The sequence below is a fragment of the Brachyhypopomus gauderio genome, chromosome 8 (assembly GCF_052324685.1).
Source record: "Brachyhypopomus gauderio isolate BG-103 chromosome 8, BGAUD_0.2, whole genome shotgun sequence".
Classification (NCBI taxonomy): domain Eukaryota; kingdom Metazoa; phylum Chordata; class Actinopteri; order Gymnotiformes; family Hypopomidae; genus Brachyhypopomus; species Brachyhypopomus gauderio.
Genome location: NC_135218.1, coordinates 23,468,550 through 23,492,536, shown reverse-complemented (window position 1 = coordinate 23,492,536; position 23,987 = coordinate 23,468,550). Strand labels below are relative to the sequence as shown.

General features: G+C 47.4%; 3 protein-coding genes across 16 annotated transcripts; 2 read left to right on the top strand and 1 right to left on the bottom strand.

Moving 5' to 3' along the window:
* Window positions 1–911: 911 nt before the first annotated feature.
* Window positions 912–6,340, top strand: cyp20a1 (cytochrome P450, family 20, subfamily A, polypeptide 1). Its single transcript, XM_077015646.1, has 13 exons — window positions 912–1,141; window positions 2,174–2,223; window positions 2,330–2,496; window positions 2,619–2,764; window positions 3,224–3,391; window positions 3,518–3,596; window positions 3,707–3,822; window positions 4,140–4,194; window positions 4,806–4,926; window positions 5,036–5,147; window positions 5,284–5,348; window positions 5,436–5,525; window positions 5,801–6,340. The coding sequence occupies exons 1-13, from the start codon at window positions 1,070–1,072 to the stop codon at window positions 5,949–5,951; spliced, it is 1,392 nt and encodes a 463-aa protein (XP_076871761.1). The 5' UTR covers window positions 912–1,069; the 3' UTR covers window positions 5,952–6,340.
* Window positions 6,341–6,464: 124 nt separating this feature from the next.
* On the top strand, window positions 6,465–17,925 carry abi2b (abl-interactor 2b). Of its 14 annotated transcripts, XM_077015631.1 has the most exons (12): window positions 6,468–6,702; window positions 10,096–10,263; window positions 10,501–10,677; window positions 11,359–11,376; window positions 11,465–11,562; window positions 12,853–12,999; window positions 13,863–13,984; window positions 14,206–14,439; window positions 14,882–15,070; window positions 15,281–15,367; window positions 15,886–16,080; window positions 16,220–17,925. In XM_077015631.1, the coding sequence occupies exons 1-12, from the start codon at window positions 6,586–6,588 to the stop codon at window positions 16,393–16,395; spliced, it is 1,728 nt and encodes a 575-aa protein (XP_076871746.1). In that variant the 5' UTR covers window positions 6,468–6,585; the 3' UTR covers window positions 16,396–17,925. The 14 variants fall into 14 exon arrangements, with proteins under 14 accessions (XP_076871760.1, XP_076871748.1, XP_076871746.1 ...); XM_077015633.1 differs by lacking the exon at window positions 15,281–15,367 and having other exon boundaries at window positions 6,466–6,702; XM_077015635.1 differs by lacking the exon at window positions 12,853–12,999.
* Window positions 17,926–18,817: 892 nt separating this feature from the next.
* On the bottom strand, window positions 18,818–23,978 carry itm2ba (integral membrane protein 2Ba). Its single transcript, XM_077015628.1, has 6 exons — window positions 23,765–23,978; window positions 21,072–21,203; window positions 20,720–20,938; window positions 20,353–20,463; window positions 20,109–20,259; window positions 18,818–19,778 (listed from the first exon to the last, which is right to left on the bottom strand). Exons 1-6 carry the CDS (start codon window positions 23,849–23,851, stop codon window positions 19,690–19,692), a joined length of 789 nt encoding a protein of 262 aa, XP_076871743.1. The 5' UTR covers window positions 23,852–23,978; the 3' UTR covers window positions 18,818–19,689.
* Between the last annotated feature and the right edge of the window lie 9 nt (window positions 23,979–23,987).

Below are 23,987 nucleotides of genomic sequence, written 5' to 3'. Positions count from 1 at the left end.
ATTTTCGGTTTTCGGCCGAAATACTTTCATCACCGAAACAACACGGCCGAAACAGTGTGCTGTGATGACGCAAGCAAAAATCGCCACCTGCACGCGCTTATTTGGATAAAGCTAGCAAAAAAGTTTTCCAGTGATGGCGCCAAGGCAAAAGACATTACACCAAAAATTATGGAACTCGTTGCCTAGACGATCAGCCGTTCTCTGTCGTAGGGATTTCGTAGGCTAATAGAGCACATTGAGCCCCGTTATGTTTTGCCGAGCAGACGACATTTCTCAGAAGTGTGTTTACCTGAGCTGTTTAATGTTGCTGCAACTCACGTCACGTTTTTATGAGAGAATTTATATTTATATTTCAGGCCAGTCAGTTATAACTAAATTTAACTCGTATAAAATACATATATTTATCCTCTCAGATAAAAACGGTCTGCAAGCGAGTTTAATTTTAATTTAGTGGTCGGCCGTTGTCAGCGGTATCGCCGTTAACGGCCCACCACTAATTTTATTTTATAATATGCATTACTGTAATGTCAGTGCTAAATAAATATATACAAATCAAATTTTGTAGTTGATTTATTCTTTGAATAGCAATGCCTTGATTTTAGTGAGGTTAGCCATAAATCCAATGTTACTAATAATTGGCATAATAATAATAATAATAATAATAATAATCTTTATTTGTATAGCACCTTTCATACATACATGTAACTCAAAGTGCTTTATGTATTTCGGTGTTTCGGTTTTCGGCTTTCGGCCTTGGTTTCCTCATTTTCGGTTTTCGGTTTCGGCTAAGAATTTTCATTTCGGTGCATCCCTAATATATATATATATATGTGTGTGTGTGTGTGTGCGTGTGTGTGATATATGGACACGCGAGTATCGATTCTCTCGGTAATCAGTTGTTTTGTCTGTCTAATTCAGGTCGGTTAGTCGATTGCCGATTTTGGTGCGCTGTAGACGTGGTGTACTGACGCTTCCTCAGCTAACAGCTCATACACGAGTGCACTTTTGTTATCTGCGTCAGTGATAATAATCCATTTATGAAGAATTTGGGAAATTTAAAGGAGCAGATATGCTGGACTTCGCCATATTTGCTGTGACATTCGTTATAATCTTGGTTGGCGCTGTTCTCTATTTGTATCCGGTAAGAATGTGAAGTGATCAGAGTCTGTGTAACGCGGGTGAATTTAACCCTCCTGCCATCTAACTACATAACCACTTACTACAGATATTTCCTTCAATTGGTTGTTGTCGAGATGCAGAAATGGGTTTGACTTTTGTTCTGCGGCCTATTTGAGAGAATCTGAACTTTCTGGAACTAAAGCTAGCGATATTAACCTAGATCAGGTACTAAGTTGGTTAATAGATGCACGTTTCAGTTGCATTGAGCTGTAATTACACTCAGTCCCAGAATAAGAGGAGCAGCTGCACACTGAAGAGTTTCAGGAGCATCTGAAACACATCAACACATGAGATCACCCTGCTGGGTGCACCATGTACAGCACACCGTGAGCTTTTGCTGTTCTGAGTTGAATGCAATTGAAATTCAAAATAAATATGAACTTAATGCTAAGTAGTTATTCATATTCGAGTTCTACGGATTTCTGCACAAGTTGTCACCTTTTATAGTGTGTAAATGCGTGTAATATGATTCAGTTGGTATTGATATCCGAAAGTGTAAAAATGAATGTGCAAATAGGTGTAACTATCACGTCAACAGTCCAATGGTTGTGCATATTATTACAACATGCAAGAATCTTTAAGTGTGGGGTTTGGTGCTGTGACTCTTGTATTTAATTTGTTCATGTTTCTGTTTTTATACTACTGTGTCTCTTTGACAATAGTCCCTAAGTTGCTGTCACACATATAAAACTTTTAAACTCTGTACAAATTCTGTTGAAGTGCTGGAAAATATGGTGTGCATGTTTTTATAACTCCTGTTCATTCATCTAATAGTTTAGTTAAGTAGGTTGACCTTTCCAGGAGATATTAAAGTTCAAGTCAGGCAGATGTCTAGTGAATATCAATCAAGCTTATTTCGTATCAGTAGCCAGCAATGCATCAGTTACACAGTGCATCAGTTACACAGTGCATCAGTTACACAGTGCTTTCAGTATTAAGGGAGTGTTTACATTTACTGGATCTTAACTGCCACACTGCTGCTGCGTTTCTGTAGTCCTCGAGACGAGCCTCGGGTGTACCCGGTCTGAACCCCACTGAAGAGAAGTGAGTAAAAACTACATACACAGCTGCCTTCCCTCATCACACACACATGCGCACATACACACACACAGACCTGCAAAGTTTCTATTCTGTCTCTGCTCTTTTTTAGAGATGGGAACCTTCAGGACATTGTGAACAGCGGAAGCCTCCATGAGTTCCTGATGGGTCTGCACGAGCAGTTTGGCTCGGTGGCGTCTTTCTGGTTTGGCCCGAGGCCGGTGGTCAGCCTCGCCTCGGTCCACCAGCTGCGCCAGCATATCAACCCCAACCGGACCAGTAAGCACCATGCAGTTTGGACCCGGCTGTAGCTCCGTGAAGGTCCTTTGAACCCGAGGGGGTTTTGCTCTTCTCCGGCGTGATCTCAATATTTTATTTTGCTGTTTTTGTTTTTTCCACAGCGGATTCTTTTGAAACGATGCTGAAGTCGTTGCTAGGTTACCATTCGGGAGCAGGCGTTGGAGGAACAGAGGCGGTGATCAGAAAGAAGGTGTACGAAGGGGCTATTAACAAAACGCTGGAGAAGAACTTTCCTCTTCTGCTCAAGGTATTCATGTCGGCGCTGATCCAAATCTGGGTGGTGTAGCCCATCCTCCAGAACGTGAATACAGAGCAAGTGCAGAAATAAGGCATGATGACGCGACCCAGACTTGTGCATGTGTGGGCGTGACAGACAGAGTCTGGGTTAGACTGACTGCGTGATCCCTGCGATGGCAAAGTTAGTGCCGGTGTCGTCATGGTAGCACCAATACACATGTCACAGATGGGGGAAAAAGGGCAAAATAATTATTTTCTTTATGGAAAAAAAATTAAATAGTAATTTATGTATTTTAGTGGGGTGGTGTTGGTGGTCAAAATCCCATAGTATGAAACCAGACACGTCTTTATGTGCCTGAAGTGAGGAAAAACCGAGGAGGTAGTAGCACAAAAGGCTTTTAAACGTCCTTTAAGCATCTCAGCCCTGTCATGACTGTAGGCCATAACCCTTTTACTGTTGCGTTTGCAGCTGGTGGAAGAGTTGGTTGGGAAGTGGGAGTCGTATCCTGCCTCACAGCACACGCCCATCTGTGCTCACCTGTTGGGATTGGCCATGAAGGCCGTCACTCAGCTGGCTATGGGCGGGCGCTTTGCGGACGACGGCGAAGTCATACACTTCCGCAAGAATCATGAGGCTGTGAGCAGATTCAAGGGCTCATTCTGCGTTTGAACACACTTCAGAGGATGTTCTGAATATATAATGTCACGTACTGCACCATATGCTGGTCCTCACAATATGTGTGTGGTGTTTTTCAATGAGTAGATCTGGTCAGAGATCGGTAAAGGTTTTCTGGATGGTTCTCTGGAGAAGAGTCCCAGCCGAAAGGCCCACTATGAGAGTGGTGAGTCAGATGTTTGAGCTTTTATGGAGCAGTAATGTGGCATTGCATTTGAAACATTTGTTTTCATTTAAACATGGGCAAAGTCATATTGGGGGTTTGTGTATCTGTAGCGCTGGCTGAGATGGAATCCGTGTTGAAGTCGGTAATTAAAGAGAGAAGTGCACGTGGTTCAGCCCAGTTCGCTTTCATGGACTCTCTACTGCAGGCCAGTCTGTCTGAGAAACAGGTGACCTCAGTCCCCCACTCCAGCACACAGTGACACGAAGGAGCAGTCACACCATAAAAATTTGCATACATTTGCATACACTTGCATACTCGCATCCTAAATGACCTTGGTCTGCTTTTAATAGAAGAATATTACTTCTACTGATATGATGATATGCAATACAGACTTTTTAATTCTAACCCTTAGTTTGTTGCTCATCGTGACCTTTCCATAAGTCAGACGTCCAGGGTCACTGCTCAGATGTTGTCATGGCGTTCGGACGTCTGGAGCATCGTATAGGAGGTTCTTCGTGACGCTGTGTGTGGTCTCTCTCCCAGGTCATCGAGGAGAGCATGGTGTTCACCTTGGCCGGCTGCGTCATCACTGCCAATCGTAAGTAGCCTCGCCTCCTCTCGGTGGGACCACAGCGGGCTTCCTGTTCACGACCCTGCAAGGACCCCGTGGTTCAAACCTCTGACTGCTGCAGCAGTTTGACTGTAGCTGTTTCAGTTTCACTTCAGTTCACCTTCCCCATAATGCACCAGTCTTCAGGACAACAGAATATCGTTTAAGTATAATTTAGCTAGCCTTGAGTGTAAACATAAATAGTAAGTAAAACATGCACGACTACTATATTATGGACAAAAGTTAGTAAGCCAACATTAGTACCCAGAATACGTAGTGGTACACGAGGCTAATGAAGGCTAATTAAGTGTTTGTGTGTCTCTGCTCTGCAAACTGAATGAACGTTTAATGTGCTTTTTTGGAATTGTTTGCAATACCTTCGTGCCGTTTGTGTACGTAGGGTTATCATTAAGGACAGGTCATTTTAGATGGGCAGAAAGGGCTCAGGGAAACGAGGCTGTACTTTTAAACAAACGCTGGGCTTCTCTGTTGCCGCTCCGGTTGCTAGGAGAGCTTTTACTTCATGTGGCTTCAAGACACTCTCAGTACACTTCACTGTTCTTGAGCCCTGCACCTTTGTCCCGATTTTTTTTCCCCAGTGTGCATCTGGGCCGTGCACTTTCTCTCAGTCTCGGAGGCGCTGCAGGAGAAACTTCACCAGGAGTTAACAGACGTGCTTGGAGATGGGCCGGTCACTTTGGACAAGATCCCCCAGCTCAGGTCAGTCCTGAGCCTGGATTATGTGGATTATATCATGGCCTCGCACCTATAAACTCGGCCACTAGGGGGCGGTGTTGTGCTGCTGTGTAACCATCAACACACTCTGCAGGTACTGTCAGCAGGTGTTGAATGAGACTGTACGCACAGCCAAACTAACCCCCATTGCCGCCAGACTGCAGGAGGTGGAAGGGAAGGTGGATGGACACGTCATTCCTAAAGAGGCAAGTAGCCCTCGCCCAGGGCACGGCAGCTTCAGGTGGGGTCGCAGTAGCTGTGTGGACAGCTTGGTGTGCTGTTGTCCATTAATGCACAAACTTCAGTCAGGATCTGATCATCTCTATTTTCCTTTTAAAACAGACTTTGGTCATATATGCTGTGGGAGTAATGCTTCAAGATGCAGACACGTGGACATTACCATACAGGTGTGTGTGTGGGGGGGGGGGGGGGGTGTATACATAAAATAATATTTAATTCTGTGATTTTTGTTCATGTGTTGTGTGCTTCTCTAGGTTTGACCCAGATAGATTTACAGATGAGTCCGTTATGAAGACCTTCTCTCTGCTGGGCTTTTCAGGGAGCCAGGCCTGTCCTGAACTTGGGTACACTGACAGAAACAGCGTCTCTTAACAACTGAAACGGACAGCATACCATCATATATTGTTATTATTGATGCAACAATCAGTTAAAACTAAGGCATTTTATAACTAAGGCCTACGAATGTTCTGAGGACATTTGCTGTTTGAGAGTCTGGCCGTTATGAATATTGATCACCATTTTTAGATTTTTAATTGGCAGCAGGTGTATGATGAGAAGATTCACCCGAGTGAGAATGGTGTGGTGTGGTAATGGTGTCTTCCTCCACGCCCCTGCCCAGATTTGCCTACACGGTTGCTGCAGTCCTGCTGAGTACACTGGTGCGGAGGTTACGTGTGCACAAGGTGGAGGGCCAAGTGGTGGAGGCCAGGTACGAGCTGGTGACCACACCCAGGGACGACACCTGGATCACCGTCAGCAAGAGGAAATGATCCAGCCGACCTCGGCCTCACCTGCACTGTCGGAGGGTTAACCTTTGAGACCCTCGTGACCATAAAGGCCTGCAAATACTGTGCCCTTCTGTTCGTCTGCTGACTTGGTTGAGTAATGGTTCTTTTGACCATGTCACCAGTGAACAGTGTCTCAGAGGGCAGTCAAAAATTTTTTGAAATGCAATGTGATGTTTTTGATGACCAGAACTCTTTAAAAATAACTTTAAAATTGTGTGATTTGTGTAAAGCCATCTCATTCATTTCTCTTTAGAAAAAAAAACAGTTTGAATTTAATCTGTTTTTGTGCATTTAAAACACCCAATTAAGGCTTCCAACTAATGAGCAAATGGCCACGTGTTTCTAATAAAGAAGACTTTAGCCGTGTTGTACATTTTTGTTTGTGTGGCATAATTACATCATAACATAACAGTGGAAGGAGTTACGTAATGGTAAAGCTGTTTATGAAAACTACCCAGGCTGTGTACTTCATGGCCACAGCTGAGAGAGAGAGAGAGAGAGAGAGAGAGAGAGAGAGAGAGAGACACGGAGGGAGAGGGAGAGAGAGGAAGTGGGAAGGTGCTCGTTTCCTGTGCACTATTGAATGCATCGGCGAGGTAGCCAGTAAGATGTGAAGATGGCGGAGTTACAAATGCTTTTGGAAGAGGAGATTCCTGCTGGTCGAGGAGCCTTACTGGACAGTTACGCAAATTTAGAGAGAGTTGCGGAATACTGCGAGAGCAACTACATCCAGGTAACCGGGAGATCGGCCCCGTTTACCGCGGCACCGGCGCGTCCCAGCCGCGGTGTGTGGGGCAGCGTGAGCGGCTCGGCGGAGGCGACGGACCCCGCGGGTCTCCGCTGCCTTGGGACGAGGCGGATAGCCACTAAAACTAGCCACACAGCTAACTGGCGCGGATGGGTCCACGGAGGCGTCGCGGTATCTTAATGACGGGCTCGTTGAAGGCGGAACCGAGCCGCGCACGGCGCACGACACCGCCGCGTCTTCTGCGGTGTTGACAGCTCGCCTGTGGGAGACGGAGCTGGACGAGCTCGCGCTCGCTCGCGCGCGCATCCGTGCTAACGGCTTAGCTCGGCTAGCTAACGGCGTCCCCGTTACGAGTTTAGCCAACGGCGCTCGCTGCCAATTCAGAGTCATTTGGTATTTTATTATAAATATGTTTGTAATAAAATGATAACGTGTGACCCCAGTGCCCCGACGTTAGCTTACAGATGTTGATGAAGCTCACTGCTGTTGGAGTCGTAGCGTTAGCCAGCCTAGCTAGCAAGCTGTGTCTGTAGCTAGGCAACTAACTTTACAACCAGTGCCTGTGCTAGCCTAGCTGTAATAATCTGGTTACACGTTTGTGTCCTAATCCAGGTTAATCCAGGTTAATCCAGGTGAACCAGCTGGGTGATGGTCACAGTTATAGCCCATATGGTGCTCCTTAGCTGGTTAGGCATCGCCGGAAAGTGTCTTCTTTAGAGAGCAAGTTAGGCATTAGTCCTGGTTTATAAACTTGTAGGATTTATTACTGCTGCAGATGTAACTTCACTTATTTCAGATGTTGCTCGAAAGCAAATTCGATGAACACAAAAAAATACACAAAATACAGGAGCAGTCGCAACACTTCGTATTTCTCATCGCCTGTGGCATATGACGCTGTGATTTTCTTTCGTGTTGTCTTTTAACCAAAAGAGACCAAAAACATTTTTAGTAGATGTCTATAAAACCTTCCTAACGCTATTTGTTCTTCATTAAAATTAATTCGATGTACAGTTCCCTGTATGACCCCGAGTAGGATCGAGTGGTTCTCATGTTTGAGTAGTTTCTCACAGCTCTCTTGGCCAAAAACACTCACAATGATCAGACCTGCTTCAGGTTTGAGCAGGTTACCAAGATGATCACCTCAGGTTCCTGAAGATGACATCTAGTTAAACCTAACCTGCCAGATCTGCATGTCTAGGATAACTGACACAAACCTCAGAGAGCGAGCCCACGGTTATTAAACCATTCATGTACTGTACCTGTTAGATAGCTTGTTAGCTTTATCCTTAAGTAGTAATTGAGAGATTTTGGCAAGTAACTTGGTGGAAATGTACTAATTTGTTGTGGATGAGCTGTGGCACCTAGATGTGACCTGCCCCCTTCTTGACCTGTGGCCAGGTCACACTAGTGTTCGAAGTGATCATCTTGGTACCAGTTTTGGACAGCATTTCTACTCCTTTGCGTTATGGAAACCCAGTCACTTATCACATGCACGTCCCGTGCTGAGAAAGCTAAGCACGGCGTTTTCAGTGAAGCATCATTTAGAAAGTGAGTCATTTCATATTCTGTTGCTTTTATACTCAGGTGGGTCCTGTGCTTTTTTCTTGGCCCTTTTTTTAGCTCTTGCTTGGGTGTTATTTTCTCCTTGAGTGCGGTCTGCGGCTGTGGTCTCACTGAAACTCAATATTTCCTCTCTTAACCACTTCCTCACCTCACTGGTTGAGATTGCGTTTCATGATGATTCGTGTAAGATTTTCTTTTGCATGTAAAAAGGATTGAATGCTTAATGAGTATGATCTGGGGGGGGGGGGTTGCTTTTTGTTCTATTGTCATGGTAAATACTGACAAGTAGGTTAGATTTTCTAGTTGGTTTGGTTTTTGCAATGAAATGAGAATCTAGCTCTAAAATTGAGTCAGGTGAAATCTAAGAGCTTCTAGGAATCTATCAAGGGGAATACTGCTTGTTTAGCATATTTTGCGGTAATGTCTATCCACCAGTTTTGGCTGCAGTTGTTTGGCTACTGCCTCCACTACATAAAAGAAGAAAATAACTGTAATGAAATTATAATATAATAATTATATTATTATAATATACTCTGTAAGAAAATTACTATACAAATTATTACAGGTCATAGCAATGAACAGCTACAGATATTTTTAACTCGCCGATATCCCTCTGAGCCAAGCAAACCGGACCTTTGACCGAGTAGAGTCTCCAGATGGGCGGGATTTCCTCTTGAGTGATGGAGATAAAAGACTCTGTTTTTGTTCTTTTTTTTTTTTTAAGCAGAAACCGAATGATGCATTTCTATCTGGCTGTACATGTGATCAGGCAGGCGTGAGCTCGGACACGTCTGTGTACGCGTTACGCTTCGAAGAAATCAGTCAGCGATGGTGTGTCAAACAGAGGAATGGAGAAAGTCGTTTAACGAGGTCGCTTGGGGGCTGGTTGTTGGACTGGATCAGAGCAGACAGAACCCGTGTTGAACTGTAAATCCTGTAAAGGCAAATTCGGAAGAGTGAGATAGAAATAACCTGTATGTACTAAAAATAAATCTGTTACTAAAATTGCTGAGTTTCAGCATTGGTTTCTATTTTTATATAAACAGGCGTGTCTTCTGCTCTGTTAGGGAAGAGGTTGCTTTTATTATTTCATTACGTCTAAACTTTGAAATTGCAGGAATGTATAGTACAAATGTAGTACAAGTTTTGATCTCTTTTTAAATGGGCTTTCTGTAACAGCCCTCAAGCCTTCAAACACATACACACACACACACACACACACATTTACTCCCTCCTATGCCTTTCTCTCCAATAATTGTCGAGTCTTTCTCTACGTGACAGCATTGCCATGGTTACGCCGACAGGAAATGATTGATGGCCTTAGGCGTCCAGTAAGGTGGAACCCTGAGGTTGTTTTGGTGATGGTTTTTTCTGCCTTCTGATTGGCCGCTGCAGTGTCTGTCTCTCTGTCCTCGTGCACTCCATCAGCCAGAGGAGATGAGAGTGAATGTGTGGGGGTTGAGATGGAGGGAGGGAGGGAGTGGGAAAGAAGGGAAAAGGAAGAGAAGAAATTAGCTGAAATGAGGCTGTTTATGATGCCATTTCTCATGTCTCTCTCAGTGATGGCGGACTGGTTCTGGTGCTTTGATTCGGTCGAGTGAACTCACCTCTTTGGCATCAGACGTCACGTTTCGCCTGGTGGACAAAGTGATTTAGACCTAGTCTGTCAAACTAGCCCTCAAATGTAATTGGACGCCCTCCGTCAGCGTTTAGGACGCAGTCTCTTGGCTTCATAACGGCCTCCTGTGGCATCATTACACGCTCACCAGCGTCGGTCCTTTCCTGTCTTTGTCTCCCGTCCTCTTGGGCGTCCAGTCCCCAGATAAGCACAGAGCGTTAGAGGAGACCAAGAACTATACCACGCAGTCTCTGGCCAGCGTCGCCTACCTGATCAACACACTCGCCAACAATGTCCTCCAGATGCTGGACATTCAGGCCTCTCAGCTGCGCCGCATGGAGTCCTCCATCAACCACATCTCCCAGGTGAGCACGCTCGCACCACAGCGCACCACATCGCACGCTCGCACCACAGCGCACCACAGCACACGCTCGCACCACAGCGCACCACAGCACACGCTCGCACCACAGCGCACCACAGCACACGCTCGCACCACAGCGCACCACAGCAGACGCTCGCACCACAGCAGACGCTCGCACCACAACGCACCACAGCGCACCCTTCTTCCTTAACGCAGTCACGTCCTCTTCCTCTCGTCCCAGACGGTGGACATCCACAAGGAGAAAGTGGCACGTCGTGAGATCGGCATCCTCACCACCAATAAGAACACCTCTCGCACGCACAAGATCATCGCACCGGCCAATCCCGAGAGGCCAGTGCGCTACATCCGCAAGTCCATTGATTACAGCCTGCTGGACGACGTGGGTCATGGGGTCAAGGTAGTGCAGCGTATCTTTGAGTATTCAGTACACGGCCATTTACACGTGTTTGAGTATGCAGCACTCAACCATTTACACGCGTTTGAGTATGCAGCACTCAACCATTTACACGCGTTTGAGTATGCAGCACTTAACCATTTACACGTGTTTGAGTATGCAGCACTTAACCATTTACACGCAGCACTCATCCATTTACCCACGTTTGAGTATGCACTACTCATCCATTTACACGCGTTTGAGTATGCACTACTCAACCATTTATACGCGTTTGAGTATGCACTACTCAACCATTTACACGCGTTTGAGTATGCAGCACTCAACCATTTACACGCGTTTGAGTATGCAGCACTCAACCATTTACACGCGTTTGAGTATGCACTACTCAACCATTTACACGCGTTTGAGTATGCACTACTCAACCATTTACACGCATTTGAGTATGCACTACTCAACCATTTACACGTGTTTGCATGTGTTTGCCGTCTGAGTCTCTTCTCTGGGGCCTGATCTTCTCAGAGCTGTGCTGCATGAACGCCTGTTGGCTTCCTTGTTGTGCCATTTATGTGGGTTTGTGTGTGAAGGTTCACGTGCGTTGGCGTGTGTGTGCACACGTGCTCTTCTGAACTTCAGTATTCTAACAGTCTGTTTCCCCCCCTCTCTTTGCTTCGTAACTGAATGTAGTGGTTGCTAAGGTTCAAGGTAAGGCTTGAATTGTGCCTGTGGGTGGGTTTAGTAGATCTATGAATAAGTTCAGAATAACTGACATTTGATCTTTGCCATTTGATAGGTCAATGCCCAGAACATGAAGGCGGGCACCACCCCCCGCACATCTGCCCCCACCCAGAAACCCCCGAGTCCTCCAGGCCCTGGCAAAGGCACCCTTGGGTAGGTGTGTGTGTGTGTGTGTGTATGTGTGTGTGTATGTGTGTGTGTGTGTGTGTGTGTGTATATGTGTGTGTGTATATGTGTGTGTGTATATGTGTGTGTGTATATGTGTGTGTGTATATGTGTGTGTGTATATGTGTGTGTGTATATGTGTGTGTGTATATGTGTGTGTGTGTGTATATATGTGTGTGTGTGTGTATATGTGTGTGTGTGTGTATATGTGTGTGTGTGTGTATATGTGTGTGTGTGTGTATATGTGTGTGTGTGTGTATATGTGTGTGTGTGTGTATATGTGTGTATATGTGTGTATATGTGTGTATATGTGTGTGTGTGTGTGTGTGTGTGTGTGTATGTGTGTGTGTATGTATGTGTGTATGTGTGTGTATGTGTATATGTGTGTGTGTGTGTGTGTGTGTATATGTGTGTGTGTGTGTATATGTGTGTGTGTGTGTGTGTGTGTGTGTGTGTGTGTGTGTATGTGTGTGTGAATAAGTGTTTGCAGGTTTTCACACCATAGCGTCCACAGTTTCAGTTTTAGGATGGGCGTGTTCTCCTGCTGCTGGTCTTTCTGGGCGTGTCAGTACACCAGCAGCCCAGATGCGTCCCGTGCTGCCCCACAACACTCCCTCTGATACCTCTGGCTGCTTCAGACACACAGCTTCTCCTCCTCTTTTAATGTTGATCCTGGAGAACCACTTTGGCCGTGTGAAAATGTGCTCTGTTTTCTAAACACACGTTCTCTTCTCCCCCTGGGCAGGCCACTGTGGAATAACACTTGAAACCTCTGTCATGGTCTTGTACTTGACGTGTGAATTTCACGTGCTTGTGTTTTTAATACTGTTGTTTTTTTCTGTTGCCCTTCCTTTACTGTGTGACACCGCCCCATGCCCCTCCTCTAGCTCCTCCCCATGCCCCTCTAGCTCCGCCCCATGCCCCTCCCCTGGCCCTTGCCTCTCACTATCAATACGGTAATACGGCTCTCGGTCACAAACACCAAGCCATGTTTCACAGAGTTTCCCCCAAATTCCCCCATATTATATATGTTTTTTTGTTTGTTTTTTCTTTCACTTTTGTAAACAACCACAGTAAGGAGCAAACTCAGCTGATTTGATGTGACCGGAAGCTTAGTCTGCAGTTACTAGTTGCCCACGACTATTTGAGCTGTTGACCACGCGATAGTATTAAGAGAGACAGTCTGACGAGAGCATGTGCAGTGTTAAATGCCAGTGTCATTGGGGGGCAGTATTGCTTCAGGTAGGAGGTGTTAAACTGTAACCCCGCCCCTGGCAGGCGCCACTCCCCCTACCGGACGCTTGAACCCGTGCGTCCCCCTGTCGTCCCTAACGACTACGTGCCGAGCCCGACCCGCACCACAGCTCCGCCCCTCCAGAGCCCAGCACGCACCGCCTCCGTTAATCAGAGGACCCGAACGTACAGGTACCCACACACACACACACACACACACACACACACACACACACATCCAGGTGCAGACACAGTCACAGTTCTAGTCCTTTCCATGTGGACAGTCCTAAGGAAGGTGAAACTCCTCCTCTGACCAGAAGCGGGTCTAGCCCCTCCTTCCTCACCATCCTCTCCCCCATAACTCTTTTGTTTTTGTCTGTCCACCTTTCTGTCTCTCTCTGTCGGTCTGTCTCTCTGTCTTTGTAAGCCGTTTGTCTTTGTGTGTGTGTTTCCGCGATAACGGCCACTCACTAACTTCTTTCTTTCTTTGCCTTTTGCTCTACCATCCTCGAGGCTTCGAATGTCCGTAGAATCCGTTAGGAAGATCTGTCTTTTAGGAAGGATTTTATGTCTCTTTCTCTCTCTCGCTCACACACTGTTTCTATTTCAGCCTCCTTTCTGAACAACTTTTCCTTTTTCATTCCAATCTGCATCCTGAGCTGAACAGCCAGCTCTTCCCCCTCAGACTCCCAGGGGAACAGGGCTGAATGACCAGTGATACCTGCCCCAAAGCCCCCCGTCTTCGGCTGGGACACGGCGTCTCCGGCGTAGTACACTAGTGTCAGTAAACCAGTCTAAACAAAGCGCCGAGTGCACCGAGCCTCCGGGTTGCAATCTGATCAGCGGCTTCTGTTTTGTTCGGGTTGTTCCTGCCGTCTGTGACGGGTGACGGGCTTTCAGTAATCACGACCAACTGACTTGGTCCTGAGGCTAGGATTAATCTGCCTGGAGTCCCTCCCCTCGTCCGTGGAAGTAAACGGCTTGGTAAATCAGTGTGTGGTGGGTCGACGCCATAGCATTTCAAGTGTGTGTGTGTGTGTGTGTGTCGTTCCCAGCAGTGGCAGCAGTGGAGGAAGTCACCCCAGCAGTCGGAGCAGCAGTAGAGAGAACAGTGGCAGTGGCAGCGTGGGCGTGCCTATCGCCGTGCCAACCCCTGCCCCGCCCTCCGCTTTCCCAGGTAGGGGCTCCGCCTTCTTCGTGCTCGTTCTCGGCCTGCGGGGAAGCAAAGAGAATATTTACCAAGAGACGAGACGTTTAGGTCACAGCTGTCTGTTCCTCATCTCTTCCTCTCTTTTGCTCTATGATTCTTTTTATTCCGTCCTGTTCTTATCTTGTCTGCTCTTTATCTCTCCTTCCTTCTCTCGTCTGTTTGGGGGGGCGTGGCCTGTGCTGCGGCAGGTACCGCCCCTGCCCCTCCCAATCCTCCCAAGCCCCCTCCCACCGTAGCCATCCCAGCTCCCCCAGCACCACCCCCTCCCCCCACCCCGGAGCCCACGCCCCCCGCCCCTCCTCCCGCCCCTGCGCCCCCAGCAGAGCTGCCCCCTGAGGTCCCCCCTCCCCCACAACTGCCCCCGACCCTGCCTGTTGGCTCCGCTGTGAACAGTTCCTCCACAGCCACCACCCCTGTGCAAGGTGAGTCACACACCCCCACCCATCACCACCCCACCTCGTCCATTTCAGATCGTTTGTCTCCGCCCACATGGCCTGCTTTGCCCCTCTGGTGTCTGGGTCGGTGTCGCCCTGCTTGGGGTGGCGAGGTTCTGGTTCTGGGCCCGTTTCCCTCTCGCTTCTCCACTTTCCTTTTCCTCTGTTATTCCCTTCTGATTTCTGTGTGTTATTATTTTCATACTTGTACTGAAATCTGGAGTTTCAGATAAATCAGTCAGGGGCGTCTGCATGTCTGCGTGATTGTGACTCTACCTGCCGCCATGAAATCTTGGTATTGCAATTGATTTTCACTTTTGATATGATTTTCTATTTTACTTTTGGTCTGAGAACCACAAAGAAAGTTAAAGACCTCCGACCTGAGCTCCCCGTTCAGCACGTCTGAGTGTTCTCATGTGCCGCCTCCCAGGAAATGGCCCTCAGTTCTACAGCATGAACCGACCAATGACGCGGCAGGCCACGCCCTCCGTGGGCGGCTCCCTGCCCTACCGCCGCCCTTCCTCGGTCACCAATCAGCCGAACAGTGCGCCTCAGAACACTCCCCTGAACGTGAGCCAAAACCAGCTGAACGGCGGGCCGCACTTCAACCAGAACCAAGGTGTGTTTCTGCGTGAGAGCCTTTTCTCACCCCTGACTGAGCGTGCTCTGTCTGGCCTGTGGTCTGAAAGGTGGACATTGATTTCTTTTTCCTCTTTCTCCTTTCATTCTTTTCATCTATCCATCCAAACTCCCCTCTCCATCCTTCTCTCACACGCTGCTGTGATTTCTCCTTCCCATTTTCCACCGATCCTTCTGATTGGTCCACTAGTCCCTGTGGCCCCTCCTCCCCCCTCCATATTACAGATCACTCCCCAGATCCCTCTGATGGGCTTTGCAGCTCGGGTTCAGGAGACCAGTAAGTTAGTAGTTTAAGAAGTGTGTGTGTGTGTGTGTGTGTGTGTGTGTGTGTGTGTGTGTGTGTGTGTGTGTGTGTGTGTGTGTGTGAACCTGCATGATCCTGGTCTGCCTCCTCTAGCACTGGAAACGCTGTGGCTTTGGTAGCTGCTCCTTTGCTAGTAGCTAGGCCACCTTCAGTCATTGTTCCCTGCACAAGGTCACAACCCATGAAACCATGGGTATGCATGCACACACACACACACACACACAGCTCTGTCTGAACGGATCTTGTCTGTTGCATTTAGGTGTGTTGTGCTTTGTGTAGTCCCGCATGTTTATGGGTCATGTTTGTGCATGAGAGGTGCTTCACTCCATTTGAGATTCACAGCATGCCACACCGACTTTCCAGCAGAAAGTGCACGAGACTGATCTGTGGTCAGTGATGAGGCGTTCAGTAGCTCCCATTCCCGCCTTTGGACTCTGAGGAACCTCCATGTTCTCCTGATGTTCTCACGGTGTACTCTCTCCCCACCACAGTCTCAGACGCACCTCCACCCCCGCCCCCTCAAGAAGAGGCGGAGTTTGTGGAGTCCGCCCCTCCTCCGCCGCCGCCACCAGAAGACTATGAGGATGAGGAAGGTGATGAGGACGAAGAGTCAGCGGTGGTGGAGTACAGCGACCCGTACGCTGAAGAAGACCCGCCTTGGGCCCCGTGCAACTACCTGGAGAAAGGTTCAGATAGCGGCTTCTCCGTCTGCCCCTTTAATTATGGACGTCTTTGGAACGACCCAGAATGGGCGTCTGTCTCGTGACCCCCCTGTAATCTGCCACTTGTTTGTCTCGTTTTTCGCTCAACGTCGTCGTCCGGCAGTGGTGGCGATCTACGACTACTCGCGCGACAAGGAGGACGAGCTCTCCTTCCAAGAAGGGGCGATCATCTACGTCATCAAGAAGAACGACGACGGCTGGTTCGAGGGCGTGATGAACGGCACCACGGGCCTCTTCCCTGGAAACTACGTCGAGTCAATCATGCACTACGCAGATTGAGCCACCAGGGGGTGCCCTAACACACTCGTACAAAAACCTCATGTTCCGACACCCTCGCACAAGCTGTATACACACCTCTGACATCACACACACTGATCCGCACACAACACCCACGTATCTTCATGAAGACCCATTTGGATGAACAGAATAAAATGGATGGAGGTCATTAGAAGGCAGAAGATCTGGGATATCCACTGTACATTTGCAAGGGCCTGTTGGGTCCTCACTGCAGTTCTGTGCATTGAGTAGTGTTCTACATTATGAAGTGGGTGTGTGTGTTTGTCCCTGATGTACACTGACACAGTGGCTGAATGCTGCACGATACACGCTTAAAGATTTATAAGGATCATTTTTCATGTCTTAATTTGAGTTCCTCACCTGCCTTCCCAGAAACACTAAATATTAATGTTGCTGTTTTCCCCCATGGCAAAACTGCTGTGTTCCCTCCCCTCCCGTACTGGCAACACACAGCATGGTGTTGAATTTTGCAAACGACCACAGATAATTAATAGAAGTCGCCATTTTGGAGGTTTCGTTTTGGTTTAGTGCTACATTTTGAAGGAAGAAAAGTTCTTTTTGTTTGTTCAGCCTGGTCGTTTCCCCTTCTCCACATAGATGTCATGGGTTAAGTTTGACTTCTTTAGCTGTAGGCTACACCAAAGGACTCAGGCATGTTTAGACGTGGAATGTGGAGTGGTAATTTGACTGAACACAACCTTTACATTCTCATCATTCCTTTACACTCATATTTGTCCATTTTTTTATTGCTGAGACTTGCAATTATGTGTATTCTTTGTATGTATGTATGATAACACTATTGAAATTAAGCTTGTGCCATAAGAAGTAATCATTATAGTCAGAGATGTTTATGAAGATTCTTTAAGATTCCTGCCACCATTCTGTTCTAAGCTATAAGTGGTGGACTTTTTGTTTTTTTGTCATTTTGACCAACAAGTTAAAAAAAAAAAAAAAAAAAAAAGTACAAAGCTATGTATGTTCTATATTGATTTTTCTGATACTGATAGTGTTGTATGTGACCTAAGAAGAAATCAGAGAACAGGCCTTTTCTCTGCAATAACGATAGCACACTGGGGTGGGGGGGTGGAACCTCGGCCCTCTGCAGGCTCTGGTCTTGAAAGCACAAAGGGTGTGATGTAAAGGCCTTGAAGGTAAACCACGGACACAATGAAGTTGGAGAGGAGTGAAGACACAAAGAAACAGAAACCAGCCCAAACTTCAGAACATTCTCACAGGTGTGATCTGTTCCCTCATTCAAACCTGTGCCAACACAGCTGTTCTTTTCTATGAGGTACACTGATGTCTATACATATTTTTGTGTGTGTGTGTGTGATGCCTGGTTTTCAGTTTGTGGACTGTTGGTGACTGCCTGGCTTATCTGTGCAAACTTTTTATTTTTGATGGATGGTCTGTGACTGTGTGTGTGAAGAGTCTTGCATGTTTATCATTTCTGTGAATTTTCTTTTTCTTCCCCCTGCTGATGGAGAATAAACTGGATTTATCTAGCCTGCACATCCATGGTGTTTTGCATATGAGCTGCTCTGACTGGGGACCTGAATGAAGTCCTTAGCTGCCACAAGCCTACACTTGTCCAGTAGGTATACGAGTCCACAACCCCTGCTAGAGACGGGCAGCTTGCTAGCCACCTATAACTGCTGCTCCACCTGAAACGGACTCTGCTTCAAGTTCAGTTTATCCAAGAGCTCAAGGCCTCTTCCACTGAAAACCTTGTTATCTTTCCAAGGGTGTTTAGACTGGCGTTAAATGAATCCAGTAGAGAACACCTAGGCTGCTGCTAAATGAAACTGGTCTTCCTTTAGCGTCCACAGGGTGCCCTGACCACAGAACTGGTTTTACAAGCTACACTGTCACAGAATAATAATCTTGATTCCAGTATTAAGCCTTAATTTGGCTCCAGTAAATAAATGGAAACCAGTTTCCAAAAAACACAGCCAAACTGTTCCTACCAGTCACCTTCTTGAGTTTGCCACCTGACATTTACCGCAATGCAAGCAGATCGCCTTCAGGAGGAACCGCCAAGAGCTACGTTCCCATTATGAACTTACATATGAACTTAACATGACTGAACAAAGATGAACACATTTTAGACACTTATAGTGAAACACTAACATAGGTCCTAAACCTGAGCCTTGTTACACACCAGCCTTGAGTCACCCCTCCCATTACAACCACCCACACATTTACATCTACGGCACACGACATTGAGGTGGAACGCAGCGGTATGAGTGATCTCTGCCGTCAGGAGGTTCCTAATATTAGTACGTTTTCTGCAACTATGAACCTAAACCATTGGAAATCACATCAGAGAAGAGGCTCTTCCGTTTGTGTGTCACATCCATAAATACACAAAACGATTAGAAGGAACTGCACAATCAATGGTGGACCAAGTTAATCCTGTAACATTTATTCTTTTTGTTATTTAATGTTAAGCTCATTGTATCAGTCAATACAACAGTTATATAGATATCTGGTGGAACTTAAGATATAAACCCTTACATATTCAAGTTACATTCTAAATCTTGTTTTCTGCAGTTTCACAAATCAATATGAAATCTGAATGTTCTTAAAATTCATTTCTTCTCATCTTCTGAATATGACGTATTTGAAAGCAGTTAAACCTAGAAAAAAGTCCCTGTATATCGCTAAGTCCAATTATCATTTGAAGAAACATTTTAAAGCAGTGTGCTAAAAGCTACAGCAGATAACATTTAAAAAATGAAAACATCCTAAACTAATAAGTATATCTAATACAAAAAAAGTTATATTCCATTATATGGTCTAATTTCTTCCAGTGTATAATATGGTGAACTGGCTGTGACAAACCTTCACAGTTTTAACATGTACAGAGCAGTGATTTTTTTATTGCCTCGTGTTCATACGTACGCTGTAACGAACATTACGTCGGTCGAATCGCATTTCCCCAAATCTTGTAAAACTACAAAAAAAAAAAAAAATCCCTAGAAACATGGAATAGTTAATCCAGGAGAGACTAAGGGGCCTTGAACCTGCTCGTATGCTGTAACACCCTGTATTGCTTTGGGATTTTCTATTGTTTGTTTTTTTTGGTCCCGTCCTCTCGATATCCTGTTGCTGTACAGAAGGGGGGAAAAGACGAAACAAAGCAGAGGAACGCCACACAGAAAACAGGAAGAGCTTTACAAGGAAAGACGAGTGGGCAGGGTTTCCCAGAATCTCACTGCTCGAGTGGAATTCGTCAGAAGTGGTGAATCGTGCGCGCGGCGTGGGCCCTTCGCCCTATGGTTCACAGATCAGCGTCTGCATCACAAACTTGTTCTCAAAGTGCAGAATCTTGTGGCAGTTGAGTGCCTCCCGCTTCTGGATGCCTGTGAAAACCAGACGGGAACAGACGATTACGTTTTGGACAGTGGACTGTGGGAGAGCCGGAGACGGGGAGACTCTCTAAGGCAACGGAGCATTTCAAAGTGGTAGAACATACATCGCATTCAAAATGGGGTATCTTCAGATGGTCAGCCTGTAGGACCCATGGTCACTGGTACACGTCTGCTCACTTTAGGGTGCAGCGTAGTAAATGAAGACGATCTGAGTGAGTGTGTCCATCCATATTCAAAACTGAAGCAGTCCGAGATGTCTTTGTGCTCTCTCTAATCAGTGCTATTATTTCCTCGAGAGACTGTGTGTGTGTGTGTGCTCACCAGATACAGTCTCCCTGCGCTGCAGTCTGTAAGTGTCTCTGCCTCTGCACAGACTGTAGATGAAATACCCCAGCTGCTCCACGTGCTCCACCCGCTCAGTCACCTCCATCTGCTCGTGCACCAGGTAGGACTGCGGCAGGTACGTCCCAGCCTACACACACACACACACACACACACAAAAGACCGTCTGCATTCGCCAAACCCGCAAACACGGAATGCGTGGTCTTGAGGTTGCCACGGTTACCTTTATGTTGGCGAGTAGCTCCAGGAAGTCCTTAGGGGGCATGACGATGGAGGTGTTCAGGGGGATGACGTAGCACTTGTTCAGGTTCAGGTCCAGATAGGCGGTCAGTCTCTAGAGGGCCACAGCACAAAGGAACATGAGTGGAAAGGACTCGCTTGGTGTGTCTGCTTAAGATGCGGGCGCCGTGTGCTTGTTTACTTAATACAAGGTCACAGGCTGCATTTGTGTCCTCGTCTTATTAAAAACCCGTGCATGCGTTTTGCTTCAATACACTTGCGCTCTGTGCGTATGCAAACTAACAAACCACTAATCCGTGTAAAAGTGTGCGTGTTCCTGTCCCGTGAGCACGACGCCCGCTCCATCTCACCCGGTTGAAGTCGTGGACGATGTCGGCCGGGTCGCTGTCGCTGAACTCGGGCACGGGGACGTTGATGAAGGCCACCTCCTCCTCCTCCAGGATACGCACACGCTCCTCCAGACGGCGCAGCATGGAGGGCAGCTCCTCCTGCCCGTCCTCCTCGCCGCTCTCCGGCACCATGTAGCGTTCCTCCTGGTAGCTCACGCCACAGAAGTACGTGTCCCCGTCCTGGGAGGAGCAGAGAGTGTCACCGCCCACAACACCGCCGGGAGCGCCTCGCAAAACTGCCCAGGGTGCTCGAGAAAGCTGCTTCTGCAACTACCCGTATGTACGTGTGTGTGTTCACAGAGTTCTCACTCACCTCCAGAAAGTAATACCTGTACAGGTACGCTCCGCCGACCACCAAACCCGACAGCATGAGGGCCAGACCAAGACACATGCACCAGCACCAGGCCCGGGACTGCTGTCTAACCCGCACGACCCCCTCCACATCCTGCACACACACACACACTGAGGTTACCACACAACACACCTTCACTGACCGGTGAATGCTCCGTGTCGTGTTGGGTTCTCTGAAAGTTGGCAGTTAACTCTAAATGGGACGGGCGCTTCCGTGTCGAGCGTCAATGCCGATCATGTTATTTCAAGGAGAAGCTGGTTTAATTGGAAAGTGCTGACTCAGGAGGGGAAGTCATCTCTCACTTCTCCATCGAGCTTCTGCTTCGGCCTGGCTTCCTGTTCCCAGGGTTTCTCTGTGGCCCTCATTAACTGGACACAATCCAGACGGCGCTACACCCGTGACGGTCTTGGAGCGCAGGGCGGAGGTCGTTCAGTATCCGTTACCTGGCTGTCGTCTTCCCTTGGTCCTTCTGTTTCATTAAAACCGAGTGTGGACATTCACAAACTCCCTGCGTTGCCGGAGTTTTAAAGCAACCTTATTTTAAAGTCTGTGCACATATGTGATGCTCGTGCGTGAGTGTTCAGTTTAAACATTGCCTGGGTGTGGTCAGTTTCTAGACAAAAGTGCAGGGAGCAGAGAATGCTGGGAGATGTTCGAGCACCCCCCCCCCCAAGAGACAAGAAAGAACAACAAGTATGTTGTGCAATCATGATGCACCCAGCAGCTGTGCAGTTAGCAGCATGGAGATGGGGGAAATAACCCCAGCGGCTGTGCGGGCTGAAAACACTTCCACACATACAGGCGACTGCACACTCGCTGTTGGGCCGGATGAGGCGCACGCTGAGGTCAACACCAACAGATGGCGCCGTAGGAGCGGCAGCAGGAACACACAGAGGCAAGTGCAGGTGTGTTTACGGGCGTGAAACCTTGGGGAGCTGCTCTACTGCTTTCTCCCATGATAATGACGCAATGCTACAAAGAACCAGAATCATTCCTCTGATTCCACCTAGAGAGAGAGAGAGAGAGAGAGAGAGAGAACACTAACCCTGGATACGACACCACTAGACCAAAGCTATGCTAAGGCACATCGATGCAGGCTGAATCGGACCTCTTCCTTTGGATGTGGGATGTGTTGTTTCTTTTTTAGCACATGTCTGCGAGCCTGCAGCTCACTTAAGCACATTAAATCCAATCTGGGGAGTGGGGGGGGAGGGAGCCGTGGGGAAACAGATGCCATCTGAGCACCACAGTCTGCTATTAAAACGTTTTACATAGTCCATTGACCAGGGCTTCCAATAAATCCAGCCAGACTGGGCAAATGATACTGATGTTGTGTAATTCTGCTTCATATCAGCAAATTCCTGATTTTCTTTGACTTTTTTGTGTGTGTGTGGGGGGGTGTGTTCTTTGATGCATTTCCAAGTGTGCGCACTCGCGCACACACACAGCAGCTTGGCACACACACAGGCAGCCTTTGTTGAAGTGATCTGAAGTGGGATTTGAAGGGGCCGTTATAAAGGATCGCCTCCTGCCAGACAGGTTCAGCTAGGCTTTGATCACGTGTGTGACAGAAACAGTCTCTGTAATAGCGCAGTCAGATATGACCACACACACACACACGTTTATCTTAGGGACATTCCGTGACATCACAACACGGTAGTCGATAACTGGTTTGTGTATAACCAGTGCAATCTAGCGAAAAGTATTTAAGCACCATTACTTTCCGTTCACTTTATATGGCAAGCGGCGTTCATTTATAGCCTTCCTTCACCCGTTGACTTTGCTCGGGCTATTTAAGACACAGGAAACAGACAGGCCGTCTAGTGGACCGATCCCAGCATTTCACCACCGTATTTAATTCATGATTTACGGCGTTTCGGTGTGAAAGCGCAGCTCGCCGTGTCGCACTGACTCATTATCAGACGATCTCACGCTGGCGTGACCCGACCTGCCCACACAACACACACCAGACACGGCACACACACCAGACTCGGGCTTACACGCCCGGGACAGACCGTCAACACCACCTACATCCCCCACGACCACACCGACGGGCAACCACACCGCCTGTATGCCGCACAAAACTGTTACCCCAACCTCAAATGGCCGTCGAGAAAATGGTGTGCACGCAGTTTTAGACGAGTGAAAGATTGAAAAAGTGAAAGAACGAGAGATTAAACGGGTGTCGTTGAACACGGTCGGACGCGTTTGGAGAAGTCGGCCATTTTACTACAGCCCAGCTCGTCTAACAAGGTCGTGCGGCCACTAGAACAACACTTCACGACTGTCCACGAAACTGTCATCGCACAAAAATCATTTCCGAGCCGTTTTATCGAGCGAACACGCCATTGTCGGACGATTTCGACGTTGTTTATTCCGCTTTTTTCGTCATTGAAAAGAAAATAAATTAGCATGCTAGCTAGTTAGCTAACGCCCCCCCACCACCTAGTCGTTTTCTTGAACACGTTTATTAACACCAACATTATATATCAAATACACGTTTCGACTGCAGCGGTTAACGTTAATAATGTTTAGGTGTCGTCGCAGATAATGTCGTTGATCCAGAGCCCGTTAGCCGGGCTGTGCTAACTGGCTAACGCTAGCCCGAACTGCGGTGCACAAAAACTGGTCTCGCTGGCGTCGTATAAACTCACCCCGTCTTGTGGGATCAACGCCTCGTCTTTTTCCCCTTTCTTCGCGTCCTTTTGACCAAGCGTGGTGTTGAATGTTAGTTTAACCATAGTTGACTCTGGTTAGTTGTGCAAGAACAAATGTAACGCTGTCTTGTCCTTTTTTTCTCCCCCCCGAAGTTTGTCAACTTGACTGCTCGCCCAGCTCGGACCGTCTTCTTATTACTCGATGTGACGCATTTAGACC